At 43.7% G+C, this 25,034-nt stretch overlaps 1 protein-coding gene across 2 annotated transcripts; it reads left to right on the plus strand.

Moving 5' to 3' along the window:
• On the plus strand, window positions 1-24,882 carry baiap2l1b (BAR/IMD domain containing adaptor protein 2 like 1b). Of its 2 annotated transcripts, XR_011077592.1 has the most exons (15): window positions 1-286; window positions 2,347-2,422; window positions 2,627-2,713; window positions 9,082-9,143; window positions 10,613-10,684; window positions 11,283-11,417; window positions 14,950-15,102; window positions 15,461-15,616; window positions 16,372-16,486; window positions 16,867-17,083; window positions 19,235-19,297; window positions 20,225-20,447; window positions 23,918-23,964; window positions 24,054-24,333; window positions 24,541-24,882. XR_011077592.1 is itself a non-coding variant. In XM_068578737.1 (14 exons), the coding sequence occupies exons 1-14, from the start codon at window positions 233-235 to the stop codon at window positions 24,124-24,126; spliced, it is 1,533 nt and encodes a 510-aa protein (XP_068434838.1). In that variant the 5' UTR covers window positions 1-232; the 3' UTR covers window positions 24,127-24,882. The 2 variants fall into 2 exon arrangements, 1 of the variants encoding a protein (XP_068434838.1); XM_068578737.1 differs by having other exon boundaries at window positions 24,054-24,882.
• The last annotated feature ends 152 nt before the right edge of the window (window positions 24,883-25,034 follow it).

The raw sequence follows: 25,034 nt of genomic DNA on the forward strand, positions 1-25,034 counted from the left end.
TGGACTTTTCTTTGTTTCTCAGCTGTTATCATCTGTTGTTGGCATGTGTGCGTCCTGCGTCTCCTGCTGGATATGAGGAGTTTCATGTGTCCGTAGCTCTGGTCACTTTTCCCTGTTGGATTTTTTTTTTTCCTTTTTCTTTTTTTTTTCTTTCTTTTTTTCGGTGGCGTCGGTTTAGTGTTATATATCTATATTTTCTCCATAATCGTGTGTAGCGAGAGGATCTATAAACATGTCGAGGAGCGGCGCGGAGGAGGTGAACAAGCTCACTGAAAGTACATACAAGGTGGGTACTGGTGTGAAAACAACAGGTGCGACCACGACACGAGAGACACGAACCTCCATCCAAATCAGCGCGTCCACTCATAAAACACCTCCACTGCGGTTCAAGCTCCACGTTTACCAGCTGAAGGGGTTTCAAACAGCTGGTTGACTATACCACTGTCCTCTGATAGTGCAGGATGCAAAGATTGAGGGAAACCTAAACTCAAACTGGAATTGCTTTTATCTTCTTGTGTGGCTAATAATATATCCAAATGTGCATCTGATGATATGTGTTATAAATGAGTGTCACTGCTGTACACGAGCTATTTTACCGTCCAGGTTGGGTGTTGTGACTTGTTAGCCTCTGCATCAGTAGAGACAGACTGTGTTGAAACAGGTTGCATTAACAGATCTTGCTTGGAGTGGCGTTTTACAGACCATTAGTGAGTTTGGACCACTGGTTTGGAAGAAAATAGATCCACACTAAGAGTTCCATTTCCTCACAAAAGTGTTGCCTGGGTTGGTCAGCATCACGGGAAGTGCTCCTCAATGTACTCTGGCATCTGTGCCATCCAGTAATTAGCTTGAGTTTATTTTCTAAAGATAAGTGCATGCTTTGAGAGTGAATGGTTTACACTTACTCTAAACTGTTGGATAACAGGAGAAAGTGTCCATCAAAACATCATCAATTATATAATTTGCTTTTAATGGAGCACTTTTTGTTGTGGTTTCATTGAGGTTAAAAGAGAAATCTGACCAAATGAGTAAAAAGATCATGCATAAATGGATGTGAGCCCAAATTCTAGGTCAGTCCTCGACCAACATACGTTGATGCAAGACTGAGTTTCTCCACAAAGAATCACACAAAAGCACCACTTTAAACACGCTTGATCACATATGGGCTTATTAGTTTAACAAAGCATTCAAAACAATTATGAATCAACTAAAGACATAATATCCGGTAAAGACCAATTTATTGACTAAGGGAGTCCCAACATGAGCTTTAACTGTGTAGCCAGTCTGCGTACTCTACAGGTGGTGAAGTGAAGGGGAGGAGATGAGAGTGGGGTATTTCAGTATTCTTCTCATAAGCATTTAGTCTTTTTCAGTAGCTTTTACCCGCTGGCCTCCTCTCAGGACAGCCTCCACCGCTCCTTGGTGTGATGAAATGCAGGAAAAAGACTCCGGGTTTAATAATTTAGCTGGCCGAGTGAGTTGTGTGGTAAGATTACACAGCGAGCTCCTCGGCAGCCATCACCTCTGGCTCGCTGCTATAATCAACAGTATCTGTATGTTTACTTGAGTGACGCAGCAAGCCAGTGGGAACTTGTGTGGCTTAAATATTGTTGTGTGCACATTTCATAACCTCTGAAAGGAGAGGATCACATGTGTCCTTTTGTACACTGAGACGGACAGCTTATGTGTCACTTATTGACAAAGGTCTGAATCGGGAATGGGGGAGAAACCTTGTGTGTGTCTTAAGGTGGATTACCAAAGTTTAATCATTTCCTGGATTCTGGTCTTGGGTAGGAACCTAAGCTAAGGCGATATCATGATGTGAAACTGGAGAGAGAACGGCTCAAAAATTGCTGAGATAGGAGTCTAAGATGTGATTACTGATGATAGTCACACTTCTTGGCATTGATGGATGCTGGATGGTCTTTAAGTAAACCAAAAAGATTTGTTGGGAAAACCTTCTTTTCTTCTAATGTGTCTAATTAGTTTCCTCTCATTGACATTCTTTTGTTCTTCCTCATTCTTTTGTTGGCGTCTGATCGTCAAGCTCTGTGTAATTTTCCATGGAACAGCTTTTTCTCTTCTTTGACATCATGTGTCAGGAAGATCAAGACCGCTTGCATACCATGTCAATTACTTTTTGCCTAAAGGCCATAGGTCATAGCTCCTGTTAATGAATAGTCAGCAGGTTTTAACACGACTGTGTGTCCTTGTTCACATCTAATGTCACTTAGTCGGGTTGGACCGTCACCCACCTGCTGAGTCAGCGGCGTTACAATGGCATAACAATTACAAGCTTGAATGAAATCATGACTAACTGTCTCTCTTCTGTCTCCACCCTCTCAGAGTGTAATGGACCAGTTCAACCCAGGACTGAGGAATCTGGTCAACCTGGGAAAGAACTATGAGAAAGCAGTGGCTGGTGAGCACGTGCGAATAAACATTCACAGTAACTCAGAGTTTAGAAAAATAAATGCTTGGAACTAGAAGGTCGAGATGATGATAAAGGCTTTTCTTTGGAGTCCAGGCATACCTGTATAGAGAATATTCAGGTTGTTGTTTAATGCTCTTCAACATGCATTAGGGAGCCAACATAATACTAATGGTCGTTTTATCGTTTTCCCAGCAATGATCCTGGCGGGAAAGTTGTATTTTGATGCAATGTCTAAGATTGGGGAGAATGCTGCAGTGTCTCCTGTCTCCAGAGAATTAGGTAAGTTTCCATGTCGCCTCGTCCTCTGGATCTCTACAGCTACTGTAGGACATCTACAGTGTGGATACAGTTCCTGCTTACCTGAAACAGCTGCTTGTCTCACTTAGGACCCTGAGGCATTTAACGTTGGTTTCCAGTCGTGCGTTTATAGAGTCTAGGTTTATTTATTGAGGGCATTTTCTGGATTACTTCTTCTCCATCAGACATCAACAGTTTCGTTTTCTACCCTCTGTGAAACACGGCTGTGAAAACAGCTGCATTTACATAATCAGCAGAAATAAAAGACGAATCAATTAGGTAAACAGTAATAAATGCAAGATAAAGCAAGACAATATAAATACCACTCGTCATTGTTTTACAATGCTGCCGGCTCGCGCTCATCGTGCAGGTAAGCAAATTTCCCAAAAGCCCTGATAGCCAGACCTTGGCAGCTTTTTCTTCCGCCTGGACCGAGAGGAACGTGCAACGAGGAATCCCACAAAGAAACAATGAGCTGATACCAAGCACAGCGAGAGGTGCACGCAAAGGAATAAACTGAATCTACAAAAAGGCCCATCGCTTTCACAGATGTGGTCGTGCCACGGCTCGTCATTTAAAGGCGTCGCTGCCGAATCTTCATGAAATTACGGTGCCTATTTCTTTTTCATTATTGAGATACACAAGCCAGTGGGCACTGTATCTTGAACACAGCAGCAGTTAACCTTTCATGATTGCCAGCGTGCTGCTTGGGATGGATGTGCGTGTGGTGAGCTTAATACACTGTAGCAGAGTTTTTGTTTGCTTCTCACCAACTCCCCAGGCTTCAGTTCCCACAAGCTCATTTGTAGTCCAAAGATGTCTGGCCTCCTAACTCGCTGTCACTGGTGGCACACTTTGATAAACAACGCTGTGTCTCTCAGCTCCCCCGATGATTAGCAGCCAAAACTGCTAATTAATTTCAGCAGCACAACGGGAAGATCCACCTGGTGTCAATATCCTGGCACACAAGTGACACTCCATGCAAAAAAAAACAGGAAACGTTCCTTTATATTTGAAGGGTAACAATTGGTAATCCCCCCCACAATGAAGAAATGTGTCAAATAAATGGGTCGCAACAGATTATAATGGTGACACATTTCTATTGTGCAAAACAGCGCGATTATAAATCCAGACGCCGGCTTTCCATCTGTTCCGCACGTCGGAAACAGTCTTTGTTTCTGCTCCAAATTCTTGAGCGTCTGCAGCATTTGAAACTATGAACGATTGAGAAGAGACTTAAGTTGAGAAGTTTACACTCAACATGGTTGAATGTTCAACATTCAGCTTTTTCTGAATCAACAAGTGGTTGATAATCACAATACATCTAAATGTTGATCTATGTTGGTTCATCAGTTAGTTTGTGATCTTTTTCCATTGTAGAAACTAGAACGTAATCATTTCCTCTCCACGTAAACATGATGACATGGCAGAAACACCAAGGTGTGTCATCTCTAAGTCATAAAATGAACTCAGTTGGCAGGTGATGTACTTTAGCTGTCGGTCTCTGCAATTACTATAATTACTATTTTAAAGATAATAGGATGTTCACTCCAAAATAACCAAATTACTTGAAGAAAGCTGTTCTTTATTTAGTGTCCATGTGTACATAGCTTTCTGCTGAGCCTCCTTTTTATTTAGAGCAGTTTACAGCAAAGATCCTCTTGTGGCCTCTTGGATTATGCTTCCTGTCATAGTAAGTGAAGAGGAAATGAGGGGAGGGACCTAAACAAACTGATGGATATTATCATTGTCCATCGAAGAGATTTAAAAAAAACAATTATCACATGTTTCAAAATAAACACATAAATTGCCCTTAAAAACAACCTAGAAATGATGAGTCCGAGGGATGACGTAGACATGCCATTAGCATCAGAAAACAGTTTTAACGTGAGGTCACACTCGGCGCCCACTAATCCCTGTATTACAGAGACAGAGAGACACACGGTGTCATGGCAGATCAGTTTGGTCTGAGTCGTGATGGGGATTATGCAGAGCAGTTGGTGATTAAAGACACACTACAAACTAATGAGCCGGGCCTTTTAATGTAACAGGAGTCTCTAGAACCAGGAGCATGGGCAACCTTTGAATGTGTTTTTACAGGTATGAATATGAATTATGAGGCAGCAGAATTCCCGGCTAGAAACATGATGTGTTTCACAAAGAATAGAAAAAGTCTCTCCACCCTGTGGACTCGGGGATGCAGTGAAGCTGCCCCGTCAGAAACCTGAGCTTCAGTGACGCGGAGCCAACCAGAAACCAGATACTCTTGAGAGGCATTGGAGGACCGGTGCACCTCGCCGTCCGCCCTTCTTCCTCTAATTCCTTTAGTCTCCCTCCTCCTCTTCCTCTGCCAGAGTTCAAATGTCAACAGCTCTTTCATTGGAGCACTCGGGCGTCTTACTTGTTTCCTCCGCTGGTCAAACCAGGAGCAAGAGTTAAGACCTGAAGCTCCAGGATGTTTGTATTTCAGGCAAAACTAAATGTCACAGAAGCTTGAACCTACAATATCTTGTTGGTTTCCCCATACTATTTTCGACGAGGACCTTACAACTGTTGGCAAAAAACAAAACCTGAAGAGTATTTACCAGCCTGAGAGACGCCGTGACCGTGGAACATTTTGTTATCCGCAGGGAATTGAATTCCATCCAATCTTGTCCTTTTACAGCAGCAGAGGCTTTAGAGATGCTTTATAGACACACACGCACAAACACACAAGCCGCATCCTTTGATGGGCCTCGCCCGATCAAATGGCATCAGGCCCACTTTACATAATCCAAGCATGTTTGCATAGTGTGTCAGGTGGCTCTCTCCCATGCCAGGATTATTGTACCCACAGTCAAAAAACAGTGTAAGAACTGTGGGCCGCTTTGCATGCTAGCAGCGAAATGTTGCTTACAGAAACAGCTTAAAGTATGAGTTTATTTATCTCCCTCTCTTTCTATGTTTTACACACGTTCCGTTTCCTTGAAATGAACAGACTTCCTTGGTTTGACTTTAGTTATTCGACTCCATCACTGCTCCGAGTTCATGGCTCAAGAATGAAGTTGATCACATTTTTTAATGTTTTTATCTGTTGCGATCAAGCCGTCGTTGCTCGCAGAATGCAAAAGAGCCCGAGCCATCGATCTGTTCATGAGAAATAGGAACGAAAAGAATGATCAACAACACTGCCTTTCCTCCTCGTGCCACTTACTGCATGACGACGTGTCAGAACAGGACATGTTTTCTCATGATTCACGCCCTCGCCAGAGGCAAGGTCAACCGATTCAAACCACTAAGTGGTGTTGAATGACGTCGCCTGCAATGCTTAAAAGGACAACAGCCCGTTTCCTGCAGCTGTTCTGTTGTCTTTCACATACTTCGAGGAACAGAGGAACCATTATAGCCACAGTTTGCTCTCCAACCATAGACCTCTTTGCAGTTTCACGATTGCATACTGTCTGGCTCATCCGAGCGAAAAGTTCAACATCAGGCACTTAACTTGCTGAGTCGTCAGATGCTGGCTTCTGTGTTTTTGAGTCACAGCTGTCAGCTCTGTGATGTAGACTGTAAAACGGTGAGTGCAGCCAGGGCTGCAGGCCCATGCACAGCTTGGGCAAACAGGTCTGGACCGTGTGGGTTTATCTCGGCTTGGTTTTGTTAGCTAATGGCGGTGTAATCCACATCATGACACGCTTTTTGCCCTCGCAACTTGCTCGATGGAGAACACCTGTTGCTTGGCAACGTTTTGCACAGGCCGTGACAACAATAAACAAATGAGTGTGAACTGCTCGGGGATAATCGCTGTGGAGTCTGTGACGCTACTGTAGCTTTGTGTCAGTAACGTTACACGCTCGCTTTGATTTCATTATTCAGATGTGCTCTGTTGATGACTCACAACTTTGGGGCCAACAAATAAACCAGTCTGTCAGGTATTTGACTCTTTACCACACCTAGTGACGTTTTTCAGATTGCATTGTTCCTAATTGTAAGATAAGGGAACTTTAAGGTCAGATGTGGTTGTTAGCCAGGCCGTTCCAGTGTCTGGTTTGCGTCGAACGCGGCGTCCTTCTGAGTAATGCGGTGAACTTTATCTCGCACTCTGAGCCAGAAATCCCCACTTCAGTGTTACTTACATACAGCAAACGTTCCAGTTTCATTCCTATCAATATTCTAAAGGTTTTTACTTGTGGGCGTGTTCATATATCATTCATAGCCTGTTTATGGAACGTTTTATTCCGGAAGAAAATGGCGAAATATAGAAAAAATGCTCTATTTGTAAAAAAGAGAAAAACTTAGTTTTGAACCTGGTTTTATCCAATGTTCAGATTTCTTCAGTTTCAGAAAACTTGTGATACAAAACCCAATTATCTTCGCGTTAGTAATCAACTGAGGAAAGTTTCATTGCAATCTCTGTATATGAATCCTCACCCCCCAGTCCCTGTCGTCCAGCCCTGTCGAAGGACAGATTTAGGGGGATGATCTGTCGGCCTTTATCCGTGGAGCTGAGGGAAAGAGCCAGGTCAACATAAGGCAAGGTGGGGCAGTGAAAGCCGCAGTGGGGAAGGGCTGCGTGTACAATGAACAAGACAGTGATGCATCAGACGAGCAGCCTGTTGAACGTCAGTCAGAGGTTTGCGTCATGAATTTTGAACGCGTCAGAACGCTGTTGAGAAAAAGAAAAGAGGAATAGATTTTTCTTCACTGGAAAGAATGACACCTTTTTAAGGAAATAGGATTTCATATTGATGGGTTGATTTGTTGAATTCAAACAGAAATGACTACTGTCAAGGCACAACGACAGCTGCTCCCTTTTATTACACTTTAGAAAAGTGAGGTGTGCGGATGACTCCTTTTCTTATTTGGTGCAGTATCGGTCTACAGCATCTACAGACATGGACATATTGAATAACTACAGTCTTATTTATTCACACAGCATAAACGCCTCCACTCTGTGATGGCCCAGGTCTTCTATTTATATACAAATTAGCTAGTTTCTGAATCAGAAGCCACTGTAACTATGGAAAATGTGGCTTTGAGCAACCGCTCAAGGTCACATCCCTATCTCCAGCCCTGTGTACAGTACAGCTGCACAAGTTAGCTACTGAAGAATGTTTTTTTCTTTTTTTTTTTGTCGTGACATTTTCTAACTGTACACGGAAAATAAAAGTCCTATGGGAAAAGCTCAGTGCAGGAAACATACATAACATCCTGTATCAAGTTTCCATTCTGAACATTTGCATCCTGCTTTTATATCTAGACGTCACATGACCCCGCGGGAGAGAGATAGTGGTCATTTTGTCACGTATCCTACTGCACGCACAGAAACAATACCAAGCATACACGTTCTGTCATTTTTACTGTAGTGTGATTTAGATTCTTCGGACAAATGGACACTGCTGACAACCGTCCAAATGCAGCTGAATATCAGCTGCTGTAGTGTTGATCAGTCTTTCTCTTCAAAGTGACCCTCCATCTGTGTGAGACGAGTTCGCAGAATCGTTGGCCCACACACGCATCTTTGCAAACACACACATTGTTCCTTCATGTCTTCTGTGGGGTGTTGAAAAAATGGTGTTTGTCAAGGGACTGAATGGACGACACACACACACACACACACACGCACACCTTTTCTATCCAGGTCACAGACAATATGTTAACAACAAACACAAGTTGAAATGAAGGCCATCTGGCTCAGAGTAGAGTTATTGCTCATAATATGAATACTAATAAATGTCCTGTTTTCTATTATTTAGTGGTTTTTAAGAAAGGCAAAAGTGTAATAATGTATTGTTTGTTTTCATCAACAAATGGAGTTTTGTGAGTTAAAATGTGTGTTTTTTTTATCACTGAAGGTGTGCACTGTAATGGGGAAGTCATTAAGAAATGTAATTATAATTTCCCTCATAATGCTCCATAATCCTAATTTGATTGCCTTCGGGAGCAACGTGCACTATCAGAATGTCTTATTTTGTGGCTGCCTGCCATCTGAGCTCTTTTTGATTAGCTGAAACAGGAGGTGGTCCAGTTTTTCTGGTCCAGCAGCATGGATTTATTTTACATTCATCTCAGCGATGGAAAACATTTGTAACATAATCTGTAGCCGGAAACCTGTGATGATTCTTTAGGTTAAAGATGACGCACATCATTTCTCAGTGACGCTTTGAATCACACACTGTATATGTTGTGTATACAATGTGTTTATTGCCATTGTACACTGTGTATTTCTGCTGAGAAAGCAAACAAAAGCAAACAATGACGTTCCTGCCTGCCTATCCATCTTCTGACGTGTGTGTGTGTATATAATGCGTACATATTTATATATAATCAGTGCATATGTCTTTCTCCTGCTCCTCTTCTCTCTGGAACAGGTGTAGTGCTCATGGACATCTCAGAGGTCCACAGAAAGGTTCATCTCGAGCTGGAAGAAAATGTGAGTAGTGGATATGTTTTGGCGCCAGCGCACATTCTTCCTGAAAAATTCCTGTGTAACCGAAGTTCTCACTAATTGCGTTGCCTCACCCAAACGCATTCATGTCGCTCCCTCTCTGAAACTGTTACTCGAGACGAGCGCGAGCGAAGCCTCAATTCACTAAGCACCATTTAGTTGCAGCCAGGAGCTTTCTCTCCTCCTCCTTCCCCACCTACACTCCCTTGGACGGGCATAACACAAAGAAGTCGGATGAGGAAACAACAGGTTTGCGTTGTAGGAGCACCTGTTGGTTTCCTTCCTTCTTGAGAACAAGGGGGCAGGCCCCAGCATGCCTCGGGAAAGCACCAGCTGCTATCTGTCGCAGGCTAATTTAGGTTGTTAGCATGCTTACAACGGTGTGACGCCGTAAACGCTGATTATTTTTTATTATTAATTATCATTTAGTTGGCTGTCTTTGAGATAGAAGTCATGTGGTCATTGGAAGTTCCCGGTGCTCAAGGTTGAATCTTGCAGTTGTTTATTTTGTCACAAGTTGAAAACTCAAAAAGGTTTGTGATGATTTAAGCTCAAAGGAATGCTGTAAAATGTCCCATTTGGAGCTATAACCTACAACTGTTTGACATTTCCGTTAGATAAATGGCATAAACAAATAAGCTGATAATTAATGGTCCACTTATTGTGAAATAGTTTCAACATTATACCACAACAATTTGTACTAGTTACGTTGTTAATGGAGCCTTTTAGATCTCTGTTGAAGAACACTGTGCCCACGCGATATTAGCTGCACGAGCAACTCGTTTGGGAAAATAAACAATGCCAGAGTTTAAAAATAACCTGTTAAATCTGAACTTTGGGGCAGAAAAGTTGCGAGGCACTCCTCCGAGACATTGTTGCTATCGGCATCCGTGAGCGGGGTTGACTTGTTAATGTTCTCCAGCTGGTGAGTCACAGCATCAATTCAGGTCAGAGAAGAAGAAAAAAAAAACGATGGAAGAAAAACATCTCACAGACTTCGATGAGGGGTGAGTGTCGTGCGCGACAAGTTCCCCGCGGTCTCCCGCGTGTGTTCAGTGATGGAATCTTCTAGTTCTTGGCTCCGCCCCATGCGGGGGGGCCGCCGCATCCCATCAAGGCTGCGGCGACGGAGGCACTTTGGGAGAAAGTTTGAGAGAGAGGGAGAGAAGTCTGTGGGCATTCCCACGCTTAGTTTCTGACTCATTCATAAGCGCAACCTCGGACTTGGCTCTACTCCCCGCACGCTCGCACAGATACTCGCTGAAGAATCGCTCGACATTTCTCCCTTTTGAGACTTGCCATGTTGTCTCTGTTTGCCTGCTGACAGCAAAGCTGAGCAACTGCAGCACTTCATCCTCCAATCAAGTTTAAAATCACCAATGTGTCTTCTTCCCTTCTCCTCTCTCTGGTCCCTCCCTCTCTTCCTCCTCCTCCTCCTCCTTCTCCTCCTGAAGTTCAAGAGGTTCCACAGGGAGATAATATCCGAGTTGGAGAGAAAGACTGACATGGATGTCAAATACATGACAGTAAGTCATGCATGTGCATGTTTGTGTGTGTCTATTCCCCTCACGAGAACACACGCTACTATACAATAATGTTTTGATATGTTTTTGACATGTCTGTGAGTTAAGGGCTTCATTTTGAAACATTTGATGATTGATAGTTGTAATCATGAGCAGGTAGATGGATGGAAAACTGAATGACACGAGGGTTTCAATGGCACTTGAACACTCTGGTCGAGGGAAGCAAATCAGTGCTATAATTTTCTGTCATTATGACTTCAGACATGGCTATTACTTTACGCCCTAATGGGAGTTATTACTGCACCGCAACACAAGAAAAACAAGGTCATATTTTTCCAGCACCATCACAAAACATATTCAAGTTATTACTGTTACGTCATGATAAATTATCCTATAAAACCATGCAGCATACTTGATAATGTGATTGATAAATGATGTAAAATGAGATATGGACATAACTTTTTGGAGAGAAAAGTCACAAAACTTTACTCCACGAAATAGAAATTGAGCCGGTTATTCCAAAAGTGCAAACTCAGATTTGATTTCTGCCACCCGACGGTTCTGCGTTCACGTGTGTTTCCTCTTCCCTCTGCTGCTGCAGGCCACGTTCAAGCGGTACCAGATTGAGCACAAGATGAAGCAGGACTCGCTGGAGAGATCCCAGTCCGACCTGAAGAAGCTGAGGAGGAAGAGCCAAGGCAAGAACGCCAACAAGTACGAGAACAAGGAGAGCGAGGTGAGCTGGACGCACACGCACTGAGACACACACACACGTGCCGCTCCGTCTTTGCGCGTTCATATGCGCGCAGACAGAATTACAGAGGAAAAACGCACTTATTCACAAACCTCGACACCCGAGATGCACCGTCCCAAAGACAGTGTAACAGTAGTCGGGGACAATGTGCAATGTGTCTGTCTGTCTTTGCGGTCATGCAGGAGAAGATCTGTTTGTTGTCGGCTTCTTTTGTCCGCTCCACTAAAACACCCGCATGCCATCCTCTCTGGCTCCGCCCACATACTCGCTGATAAGAGGACACACACACACACACACATGCACAAAGAAGCAACTAAACAAGGAGGGACGTTAAACATCTGAGTTGGCGGATATGTACAGTCCGAGCAGCTATTTTGCAAAGATACAAGTGCTGCACTGTCTCCAAACTCATGACAACCTCAGAGATCAATGTATGAAGTGGGCATTACCTTGATGCATGAAAAACAAACCTATGATCTAATAGTTGTCCCAATTCTGTTTGGTATATGACTCATTAGTGACCCTTTTTTTAGACAATAAGTAACTGATTTTGTCATTATGACCTCAGCTGTTTTCCCTGCAACAATACATCTCTGAGGAATGTGAAACCGTTAAAGCCAGTGAAAGATACTACACCCCAACAGGGCCTCTGTGGCCTCAGAGGAGTTTAATGTCAGAGCTGCGACCATGAGAGGATGGCCTCAGATGTTACATAACCGCCCTACCATCGATCCTGTGTGCGTGTGTGTGTGTGTGTGTGTTTGTGTGTGTATGTGTCAACACACAGTCTACTGACCCCGAGCCTGGCTGAGGGAGCGCGGAAGAGGGAAAAGAGAGGCGACCAAAAATGAATAAAACTCAAGGAGTTATATAAGTAATATAGTTTTATTTCCAGCTTTAACTATTAATTCATCATCACCTAGAACATAATGATAATAATTTCATACTAACAGTAGTCAAGAGTTTTCTCTTGTCGTGTAAACCTAGATTGTCTCTTTTGGTGTCAGCATCATTCAACGTCTTCTGTTTCCTCTTTCCTTCCCACCTTTCCTCTCTCCCTAACCGTCTCCCCCACCGAGCCATGAGTCAGCTTGTTCGCTCGATGCTGTGCTCAGCAATCTAATTCAAGGCCAGGTATTAGGATTTAGCAGCAGACACGGATTGTCCGAGCGGACAGACACGGTGTCAGGGGCTTAGAGGCGGGACTTCACCAGGACACACCAAAGACACTTCAATGCCTGAAGGTTTTACAGTCTGTACACAACATAAACAAAGATCAAGATGCGTATCACGGCTCCTACGGGTCAAAGACAGAAAGTGTGTGTCTTATCTCTCTGTTGATCCCCCTATCATAAGACATTGGATAGCATTTCACACTCCCACTTGTTTTCCCTCATCCACTTGTTGGTCGAAATTATGCCACCCACCTCTCCAGTTCTGGAAAGGTGTTCACTCTCTCTGTTCTCCATCTCTCTCTTAAGTCTATTCCGTTGAAACAATGTTTATTGTTTATTGGAGAACAAACACAACAATAGTGAAATTACAATTACATAGTGTATTATTAATTCCCTCCATGAATACAGATTTTAACAAGGTGAAAATCAGTTGCCTACTTAGTGTCATAACTAGTGTGGCACACTCACCTTTCCTCTCCAAGGGCAGGAACAGAGGAATTTATAATACAATCTTGATCTTGAAGCCGATATGTCTGCAATGTGGTAAAGAATTAACTCCCAGTTCAATCTTGCATCTAGATGTTTAATAATATGGTGCTGAAAACATTCTTCACAGACAATTGATGATTAGTTAACATAAAGGTGACACAATCAGTCAGATTATTATCATGAATACTATTTTTAAAAACAGTCATATTCGTTTTAGGAGTCAGCAAAGCAAGATTAATGTTGTCCAGAACTAATCAAAAGCATATCAATCTGACTTTGGGGTCAGACATTATGTTCTGTAAAGATTCTGCGTGACGGTGAGTTGATTGTGCTTCAGAAGAGCTTGTAGTTACGGCAGCAGGGGGAGATTATGGGATGTATTGCGTCAGAAATTTGCATTTGCTTGTTTGTCGACGTGTAGCCACAGAGATCCGCGTTTTATGATCTTGTCTGTCCGAGATATCAGCAACCCTAAAAAGAGAAGTTCATGTCAGGACTTCCTGGAATGAAAGAGACGGACAGATTCACATTCGGTCCGGCGGACAGACGGCGCTGTTTGGACAAGGATGATGTCACCGCCGCTCAAAGTCGCTTTAGTCACTGAATACACACGCAGCTGTGCAGAGGTCATGGTTGTTGTTTTTTAACCATTCTCCTCGTTTTCATAGAAATAATTCTGAATTGTTTGTTTCTGTTTGACTTATAAGGGCATGTTTATCATTTTTACACCCGGAGGAACAGTTCTACAAACATCCTGGTTACTTAATTAAATAGGTATTAAGCATTTTAATGATGTTTATTTTTGCTAAGTAACTAAAATTCTCCTATCAAATGGCTGCCACATATGTTTCTGGGCATAATTGCACTCAACCCACCACAACTTCCTGGTAAATAAAGCCCTCGGCGATTTAAGGCTTTATCAGAGGACAGTTGTAAAAGTGAATAGAGAGGGTGTGTGCCATTGTATCAACAACCGTTCTGGGCGTGCCAATTCCAGGCATAGGGATCAGGATGACGATATGGATCTCAGGTGGAGCTTTGAAAGGAATCAGGGACAAAAGGCGACATTTAAAGAGGTGCGGGGGACTATGACTGTGTTTTATTACTCTTTTTGAGAAGAGTTTAATGTGTGTTATGTTAAAGATTCTTTAGAAAATCATACAAATGCATTGTATGAGCCAGAATTCAAATCCCCATAATGATTATATGTAGGTAACGTTTGCAAAGGCTTACACCTGGGCCCTGGTTATTAATGGTGACATTAATAATACATTAATACAATCCATTATGTGTGCTGCTTTTTTTTCTGAAACCACAACCAGGAATTGAGTTCATTTTTCCTCACAAAAAAGGATAATATCAAATAAACCAAGAGGATAAAATAAGTGTTTATTCACGTACATGCACAAGGACACACACAAGTCAAAAATCCTTTCAGTAGCCTTCTGACCTTTTTATAATCTCAGGTTGTCGCTGTCGATCACACATCTCCTCCCTACGACTGCTGCGCAGGTCCTCCCGTTGCTCCGTCCTTTCATGAAAAACACCCAAACAACGTAATCTATCAACGCAGTAAACTCTAGTCTAATAATACCTTTCCCCATGCAAGAGAAAGATTAGGATATTTAGAAAGGAAGCTCCTTTCATAGCATTCGCCCTGGTTGTGTGCAGATGGGCAGTGAAAGGGACGAGATGGCTTCAGACCGTGTGGCGGGGAAGATAAGACGTGATCTATTTAATCACTTGTGAGACAGCGGGTAACAAAATACAAACTAATGGATTTCAATCCATTCGTCTTAACGTATTACAGTATTGCTATGATCTTCTGTTGTATGTGCGTTTGTTGTCAGTGCCTGGAGACGTTGACCAGCCGTCAGATGGAGATGCAGCTGTTCATCGCAGACGGCTGTAAGGAGGCTCTGCTGGAGGAGAAGAGACGCTTCTGTTTCCTGGTGGACAAACACTGCATGTTCTCTTACCAGTATGCTTCCTTCCACGAGAAGGTACAAGCCCCTTCTGCTCCTCAGTGTGTTAGAATCAAGCAGAAAGTCAGACTGTCCCTTGTATCGACGCTTTAGTTACAGGCCACGCTGCAGTAAAATTATCTTCATGTTGCACTGAATGTGTCTTTGAGACGGAAATCCAAATACGTCTCGGAGGTTTTTAACTTCAAGCACATCCGATTGTACCGCACCTGAATAAACATTCAACGGTTTAAGACGTAAGATTGAACACCGCATTCCCACACCCCCGATCTCAAGACCGTCATGTTGCCATAGTGATGCGAACGTGTGCGCCTCTCCTTCTGATTACTCATGTTTTCTTTTAATATCTTTTCTGGTGTCCGCGCCTGCTGGACAGGCCCGAGACCTGCTGACGGCGAAGCTCAACAGCTGGCAGGACCAGTGCAACGACGCCTCCGACATGCCCGACACCATCACGACAATGATCGAGGGACTTCGCACGCCCGTCTCCATCACACCTCTGCCCTCTCCCTCCCCGTCGCGGCACAGCATGGTAGGAAGGGAGGGCGCGGCCTCACGCTCGACACGCGCTGCCTTGTTTCAAAGTGCTTCTTCTCTGTTGTGCGGCAGAACACAATATCTCGGCAGTGATTCATGATCTCCATCCAGTGATTACGTCCTTGCAGGTCACACGATGTGATTCCTGAGCACGCTGCTGTCGATTTGCCCATCAACGAAGAGAGATGGAGCTTCTTTGAAATGTTAATATGAGGAAACTAAATGTGTTATGGCAAGATGTCGTTAGAAGGAGTCTTGTTCATATCTTACAGTTTGTTTGATTAGGGACTTTTAGTAGATTGTTAAAATAAGCATCTTGCTAAATAAGCTTTTGGTTAATGTTTAGTTTTTGATGAGGCCACTAGTGCGATCATTAAACAGTACAATATAGATAGCAGTACTGGCTTCACTCTCAAAGTGCTATAAATAGTAGGCGAGCCAGGAAAAATATGCAGGATCTCCTTGCATCTTTGCATAATTTACTCACAAAATGAGGTGTATAGTGATAGTAAATAGTAACATAAAAATGCCAGCATGTTTTAGTGTATTTATTCAATTATTTGCTTGAACATTCAATTCATTTAAAGGCCGGTTAAGAACACAATTATTTGGGTTTATTACATGACAGAGAGTGGATTTGTCTATAACAGGGTGACTTCTACAAACACGTAGGTCATTCCAGCGGGTTCACTTTCTGTGTCTTGGCACCGCATTTGCATGCTAACGTATTCATTAATGTTCTTATGGCAGAACATGTCGGCTCCTCCGGCCCCGCCGCTGAAGGCTCAGACCAGTCCTCTGGCAAACATGTTCACCCAGGAGAACAACGCCACCACCGTAACCAGCACTACCAACAACAGCATAGGTATGATGGCGCGGGATGGGGCACTGGTTTGTCTTTTATCATAAATGATCGTTGGTCTGTGTGACGGCCGGCTCACCTCTTTGGTCCAGACTGAGATACCTTAACAAGTGTAGCAAGGGCTGTCGGGAAGGTTGCTACAGCTATTCATAAGGATACACTATGTTGACTTTTCCTTTGGCGCCACCACAAGGTTGATATTTTTGTCTTTTTATATTGAAAACCTTGAGAACCATTATGTGGATTGCTAATGAGCAAACGCTGCATTGGCTTTGCGAGCATGTGAAGATGTCGGAGCTCATCGCAGCTTCTTGCTCAAGTTGTCGTACTCTCACTGTTGCTCCCCAGCGTCATCCTCTCTTGTCTTCCTTCCTCACTCCCAGACCACGGGAGCAGCGAGGAGAACAATCTGGCCAGGTGTGTGTCTGTCGCCACCGGCCTCAACAATATAGTGAAGAGGCCGCGAGTGCGCACCATCTTCCCCCACACCGCCGGCAACAACAACACACTGCTCAGCTTCGAGGAGGGCGACGTCATCGCCCTGCTCATCCCCGACGAGAGAGACGGGTGGATGTACGGCGAGCTGGAGAAGAATGGAAAGTGAGTCGGATCACACGTGTTGCATTTCTCTGAGTTTTATGTTATTAAAGGATCAGATGGCCTGCTGTTCATACAGTACATTTGTGATGCTGTGCTCCCGCGTGACCAACATATATTTCAGTTCCCTTATATAAAACAGAATATAAGCAAGGAAGGGTTCCTTCTGATATTCAACATAATCCCCCCCAATACACTTCATCATAGCCTTCATCATCAATGTTTTTTTTCCACCCTCCTGCCGGTTACGTGATTGACACGAGTCGGACCGCGCTGGCCAGATGGTCCCTCGTCAGATTGTTATGCTGACCGTGTACACGCACTCGCACAGCTCGAGGCTCACCGAGAGCTGCCCGAGCCGGAACACTCGCTGATAAGGAAATCAAAGTAAAGTATGGCCCGAGGGTGGGATGGAGGATAGCGGACTGGAGTACCACCTGCTCCCCCACACAGACGGGGCACCAACCAAGCCCGCTCTGCCCGGGTCTCTGATGTCTGACTTATTTATTTAAACAGGGATTTGATCTGACATCTCGGGAAGTGTGTTTTTTGAATTTTGATCCATTGGTTTGATCTTCATCACCATCAAGATAAATTACCTGGCAGATATATACATTATAGAAAACTGATCAAGGGGAGAGAGGAAGTGAGTCGAGCTGCTTCCACTCTGCAAGCCGGGCGAGCTGCAGTGCTCAAAGACCTAAAAAGTGTCCATCGTCATGTTTGTCAGATCCCTGCGCCTGATGAGAGGGTTTAGTCTTTGACGCATTTGGGTCTCTCGTTGGGTTTCTCCCCTTTGTCTTTTATATCTAGCTTTGATAGTGTATCCCGGCAACTTGCCTGGCAACACCCAGGCTGATTCAGATATCCACACACACACACTGGTGATGGACTGAGGGATGAATGTCAGCAAGACACTGAGGAATGAACAATACGCCTACAGCTACATTTCACTAATAATGACATGAGACTGAGTATTATCGCCGTGGTCAATTTTCCCACATCAATTTTAGATTTAAATCTGTCTTATTATTCAAACAGGCTTTTTAGAGTTTGGCTTTCATGTCCAGGAAAAGTCAACACCCCGAGCTACCAGTACTCTTGAGTTGTCCTTGAACAATGTTTTTATTAATGCCTAGTGGTTTCAGTGAACCTATGTGGTCGGAAACCCTTCCCTTGATAAATATAAGCTGCTATTAATACGAGTGAGATTGAGTGAGGTGTATTTTCCAGTTGGAGTCTTTTTTTATCTTAGGTGCACAAAGGTAACACTCATTTTCCATGTCAGATGTGCAAATATTAACATTTATCCACATAGGTGTACTGATTACGAAGAATCTTGTACCGTACCAGCACAATGACACACAGTCCTTGGTCTGAGCTTTTGATCTTCGAGCTGTGACTCCTTTTTTAAACCTTTTTTTTATTCTCTCATGAAAATTTCTTTCAACTAAGTTTCAACTAAACAGTGAAATTGTTTTGCTGTGTGTTTGTGTGGCCACCAACACACAACTGCTTGATTTGATCTCCCCTCAGTTACCTTCATGGATCTCTGCAGCCTGACTCGGGTATCGACTGGTTTAATAAACGAGCGCAAAGATTCATTCAAGCTCCAAACAAACACTAATCGTGTGTCGGCTTTGCAGCTTTGAGATAAGACTTTCACCACAAGACCTTGATTCATTGAAGTCATTGATTTCCTTTGCTTGTTAAAAAACATGAAATCTAAACAGCCCCTGAATAACAGGGGAGAGCAGCCGAGAGAGAGCGAGGTTCACTGTCATCCAAATAAAGGCATTTGAAATGCCACCCCTTTGATCTCTGTTTACAAATCTGAGGCACCCATCCCTGAGGATTCATCTTTTCTGTCATGAATTCCAACTTTTGCTGCCACAGTTACCACAGGAAAACAGCCACACAGTTTCTACAATGAGACACACGATGGCTCCATGGCTTCTCCTCAATGGTGTGTTTCTTTATCTTCTGGTTCAGAGATGGAGGAAGTCGTCGAGGTGAGGGCCGACCAGCGTAGCGCGTCGCTAATGATTTAGAGATTCCTGTGCATTGAGAGCCGATGGGCCGGCCGGCAGGACGACACACCTCAGATGCAATCATCCCTAACGTGGCTTCTCTGTCTTTGTCTGTGTGTTGCAGGAGGGGCTGGTTCCCTTCATCTTACTGCCGTGCTCTCTCCGAGCCTCTCGTGAATAACAACGGGTAAGGAGACTCCCCGTTCCAGCTCACACACACACACACACACACACACACACACACACACACACACACACACACACACACACAACAGGTTTTATGTTGCAGCCAGCTGTATTGTTGGCAGTGTTTCCTCTAGTTACTCCTGTTAGAGTGATAACCTTTCTAATCCTATGCGGGACTCTCCCGTTCCTCAACCTTTGATTCCTGTTATTTCCTCAATCTTTTCACCAAAACTTTTCTGTTTTAAAAGAGTTTAAAACGATGTATGTTTTGAGTTACATTATACAACACAGTGGGATGTATTCTTTAAAGTATTTATACAGCCTAAAATATATATATGTTGCTCATATAAATTCTGTGTAACCAGCAAATCTGTGTAACTAGAATGAATCTAAAATGTCACACAAGCTCAGCAAAATATGAGGAAACAGGATGTTTTGTGCTGATGAAAAGATTTTGCTGCTGATGAGAGAGATAGAGAGAGAAGGTTCAGCGAGTCGACCCCAGCCTTTTCTTCAAAGAGACTAATCCCAATGGGATTCATTTATTAGATCGTAATGTGCTGCACCTCCCAGAGAGAGGCTGCCAGCCAACTGCCACAGAAAGTTTAAACTCTAACCAGCGCTTGGGGAAACAACACGCAGAACGCATCCTGGTCCTTTTGTCCTTTTGGGGACCCTCCGCTGACTGATTTAGTTTTTGCCCCTAACCTTATTTTTTATCGTTATGCCTATAAGCCAAACACGAGTAACCCAAAACTCAAGATACAGCCCTTGAATATATAAATACAGAAACACATGCAAATTAGTTAAAGTGGCTTTCTTCCTCCACCTCTCCTACTATCTTCTTCCCTTCCATCTTCCCTTTCTTTTCCTTCACATATCTATTTGTAATCCGTCCCCTCCTCTTCCTCTTCCTGCTCCTCCGCAGTGTGTCCGCGGCCCCGTACCGCAGTAGAAGTGTGGTCAACCTCCACCATCAGGACTCGGAGACAGACGAGGCGACCATGGTGCTGCCCCCGGCGGACTACGGCAGCGTCTCGCAGCGCAGCGCCACCAAGAACAACATCGGCGCCGTCGCCACAAAGTACAACCACCAGCATTCCCCGACGCCCTCTGCGGCCTCCTCCTCCTCCTCGTCTGATCACCTCACGGTCAGTCAGCGGGTTCACGTCCATTCGTCTCACATTTTCACACTTTCAGCGAGAGGGAAATGTTCTTCTAAACAAAATGATTGTTGCATGAAATGTAATCGGCCCAGAGCACTTTGACCTTCCTGCCGTAGTGCCGTGATAGAACTGGCAATGTGAGGCCTCGTCTCACCTGATACCTACTGTACCCTCAGCTGTGTGTGTGTGTGTGTGTGTGTGTGTGTGTGTGTGTGTGTGTGTGTCAGATGAGCATTCTGTATCAGCCTTGGAAGCGGGGCCACAATCTGATACACTCTCAGTGTCGGCTGACACGCACAATAAAAAATTCTATACGAATTCTATGGCGTGAACATCTTCAAATGCGTGTGTGGCACAAGCACACACGTACAAGTAGTTATCGTGGGTATCTTGTACAAACAATACACGGCTGATTTGAGCTTATTTTCTTATTAAATTGAAATGATGAATATACATTTTGAAAGGCATACAAAAGGCAGGGATTTTCTTGGCTTATCTGAGGCTGAGGTGTTACATGATGTTGGACGATGACTCATTTATTATAAAGACAATAATGGTGTTTGTTTACCTTTTTTAATTAAGAGGTTTACATTGATCAAACTGCTGCTTATTTATGTATAAAAAAAAACTTCAGTCAGGGGGATTAGAGACTTTAAATTGCCAATTGCATCCCCATGACCCTGAACAGGACATGCAATTATAGAATATAGAAGGATGGCTTTCCGTTGACCTCAGATTCAGATCAATTTTCTTTGTGTGGGAGATAAAAAAGACCAAATATCTAAATTGTGTTATAAAGGCGAATGCAAGGTCTACTGCAGGAAACCTGCCTTGTTTTCCAAAAACCGCGGTCCTCTCCCTCTGTTCGTCCTCTCATGGCTGTTATGGCCGAAGACAGAGGCTCAGTGGGGCACAGCTGGGAAGCAGATCGGCGTTGTTACACTAATCCCCGGTGTGCTGATAATGAGTCTCTCCTCACTGGGAGAGAGAGGAGAACCGAGTCTGGGTCAGCAGTGCATACGCAGTACGCTCCGATAATTTGATGACTTTCTGTATCTAAGCAGCAGATGTCTTTCAATATGTCCCTTCTCACAAATGTAACACTGAATGTTTATATAATATGATTATTTCATGGAGCAACAAGGCTGTAGTCATAACTTTATTTGCAGGCCATGCAAAGTGTCAACCAAAGTTGTGGCTTTTCCTTGATGGAAGCTTTTGTTGTTTGCCTGTTCTGAGTGAATGTAAATGTGTTGTGGGTCAAACGCACCTGCTCAGTCTCTCCACGATCGCATCATACACAAACGCTGCACTACATCACATCACACTTTCATAGTCTACCTGGAGACTTGTGACGACATTCAGCACTTTTTCTTAACAAATTAGTGACGCATGTTTCCCTTTCAAAATATTGGAAACATCTCACACTTGACTGTCTCTTCCTCAGTCTGCGCCCGGTCAAGTGGCCGATGATCGCATCGACCAGCAGTGATATATTGTACATGCCACTGACACAAATGTAGTTCCTGAAGTTTACCATATGGTCTAGAATTGATACTCTGGGTGAATAGAATTGATACTCTTGTCAATATGCAATAAGTCACTGCGAGTTAAATGAACCTGTATGCCCCTAAAGTTATTTATATACTTCATAAAAGTTTATTAATGCTGCTTTCCAACCAAACACACTAACAACACAATCCCCCCCCCCCTCTCCCTCTCTTCTCCAACAATGTGTCAGACACTGACTCTGCTTTATGGTGGAATTCCATTCCTGGTGAACCCGATACGCAGCTTCCCTCTTTGTCGCTCTCTCGTCCTCCTTTCAGTTTCTCCCGTCATTGTTTGTCTGTGTATCTCAACGTCGGCACTTTTGTCTCTCCATCTTCAATGCCCGCCTCTCTGATTGAAGTCCGTCCTCCGTTCGCTCCTCACCAACCAGTCCTCTAACTCATAACACACGCAGATCTCACAAAGGTTCTCCACTGCTCCAGTCGTTCTGTAATACTCTGAGCTGTACGCTGTGTGCTGGTGTCTGCACATAGTTTGTTACGGGAATTTTTAGTAAGGGGAAGTGGTAAAGCGCGTTTCCTCTGCACTGATATTGGGAGGAAGTCACTTTCATTTTCCTTTAATATCTTATGTTTTTCAATTCATTTGTTGATAATCCTAAAAATCTATAATATAATCTGTACTACTGCTATATCAACTGTTCATATTTTCCCTTCACGTCAAACTAATTGGAATTTTTTTTCAATGTTGTTAGTTGGTCCAGTGACAAAAATGGGAGAGAAGCAAAAGGAAGGGAGGAAGGAAGGAAGGAAGGAAAGAAGGAAGGAGAGAGGAGAGGAGAAGAGAGACAGGAGTGCTATGGGAGGTTGGGTTACCTTGTAACGCACAATGAAAAAAATTGCACCCTCACTGTGCTTTTCGTCGACCGCTTGCTGATTGTAGTCCAAACATCTGTAAGAAGAGGACAGATGTTAAGCGTTGTATGTCCTGTGGGGAATAACAGGAACTGTGCCGAGACTGAACCACTTTGTACAGAGCCGTGAGTCACTCGATCCTCCTCTGCCCTCTTGTGGAGGCTCTGCAGTACTGCAGGTTGACAACTGGAAGAAAAGGCCAGAGGGAAGAGCAACAGTTTATCTTCAGCACTTATGCTGACGAACTGTTTACAAAACAGTGTCTGTGTCCGAAATTACCCCCTAATTTAGTCATTCACTGCTCCCTGTATAATAGACTATACTTTTGAATAAATTGCGATTTCTGACAATTATGATTTTTGGAGCAGCATTCACATACAGTTTTGTTCAGTTGTAGGAATTTACTGGCAGAACATCAGATACATTTGGACACTGAATACAGTGCACTATGTAGCGAATAGGTAGTGATGTAGGACACAGTCTGTGGTCACATTTCAGATGTGTTTTACAAGCAGCAGCAGAAAAGTTGAAACTCTAAACTCTTGACTTGAGTGATTGTGGTTCTTTATATTTCTGCAAGATAGATTGGCTCCTTCTATTTCCCACTTCCCAGTCACTCTTGTTGTTTCGCTGTCCTTCTCACACAAAGTCCTCAAGAGTACAAAGTAAAAAATTGAAATGAGGAGTGAGGACTCTCTTGAACAGAATCCTCCCCTTCAGGGTTTAGCCCTTCCCTAAACTTTCTGTGGTTAACTGTGGAACAGACTTGAATTTCCAGAAGGTCCAGATTCCACTCTCTGTCTCGTGATGACGCAACAACACGCTGCGTTTTTCCCACGGTTTCCCTCGGCCATCTATTCATCCAGTGTGTCCAATCCATCAGTGGCCTTAAAAAAAAAAAATATGACGTGTTACTGTCCAATCACACGTGTCAGAAAGGGGAATGGTTGAGGTATTCATGGTTATAGTTATGGTTACTGTATAGTGTCTAATAAGATGTATGATAGTAAACCTGTGTTTTCTCCACAGGCAGCGCAGCCTAACGGCACCTCAAGACCTCAGCCTGCTTACCTCGCGTGAGTCTCATCCGCACATGAACGAGATGCTCGGCCTTTTCCCTCGCTCAGACTTGCACTCATCACTTGTCTCTGCTGCGTTTTCACAGGGGAGGGAACCCGTTCTCCACAATCCGGCTACGTCCAACGGTCACCAACGACCGCTCCGCACCGCTCGTCTGATCCGTCCACATTTACGCACAACGCTCCGTTCCCGCAACTTGCCGTCCGCCTTGCTGCATCATCTGACATGGTCGTGCGGCTCTGCCCTGCCTTTACCGTCCAGCGGCGTCTGCTGGTCTGGAACCAGACAGAACGTAGCCAGCACTGAGACAAAACAATGCCATTTGAATCTGGGATTTCCTCACTGCTGCAAACTCTCACATTGAAGTATTTTGGGACCCTTTTATTTTCCAAAAGAGATGCTTACGTATTTAAGATGCATATATATTTTCTATTCTGTCCCTCTGTTTGTGGTGGCGATGTTAGGACCACATTCTTACCGACACTTGAGAAATGGATGAATGTAATCGGTCAAAGGAAATACTGCAACGTGTTTATGCTGTTTATGTTGGAAATGGTTTTCTGTTGCCACAGGACAGGAGAACGTACAGTAGAGGACCTCTGCATTTCACCTTCAGGTCCTTAAACTGTTGCCGCAAGCAGAGAAATCCCGTCAAAGAGATGCCTCCAAAAAATCTCTCGTCCCTCCTGTATATACACATTTGTAGAACCGATGCTATAAATAGTCCTTTGCCATCTAGAGAGGACTTTTGCCTTAATGACACAGACAACTTCTGTAAAAATATCTGTTCACTGTTGTGTTCTTCAAATCGTGGACAATCACCTCATCGTCACATTGGCAGTGCAGTCATTGCTGCTTCAATCATTGCACATGCAATTATAAGACCACAGTCTGTAGACTTGTTTTTGACCAACATTACAATCTTAATAGAATTTGCTGTATGAAAAATAAAGATGTCTTTCTTCAATTTGCAGTTTTGTTTATCATGAACAAGTAGTCTACAAAGAAGTGTCTGTCTGCGTGCTCTTATGTATTCCTTTGTTCAGTTATTTAAAATGGTCGTCCT

The sequence above is a fragment of the Clinocottus analis genome, unplaced genomic scaffold (genome assembly GCF_023055335.1).
Source record: "Clinocottus analis isolate CAN_PGR_092001 unplaced genomic scaffold, fCliAna1.0.p SCAF_16, whole genome shotgun sequence".
Lineage (NCBI taxonomy): Eukaryota > Metazoa > Chordata > Actinopteri > Perciformes > Cottidae > Clinocottus > Clinocottus analis.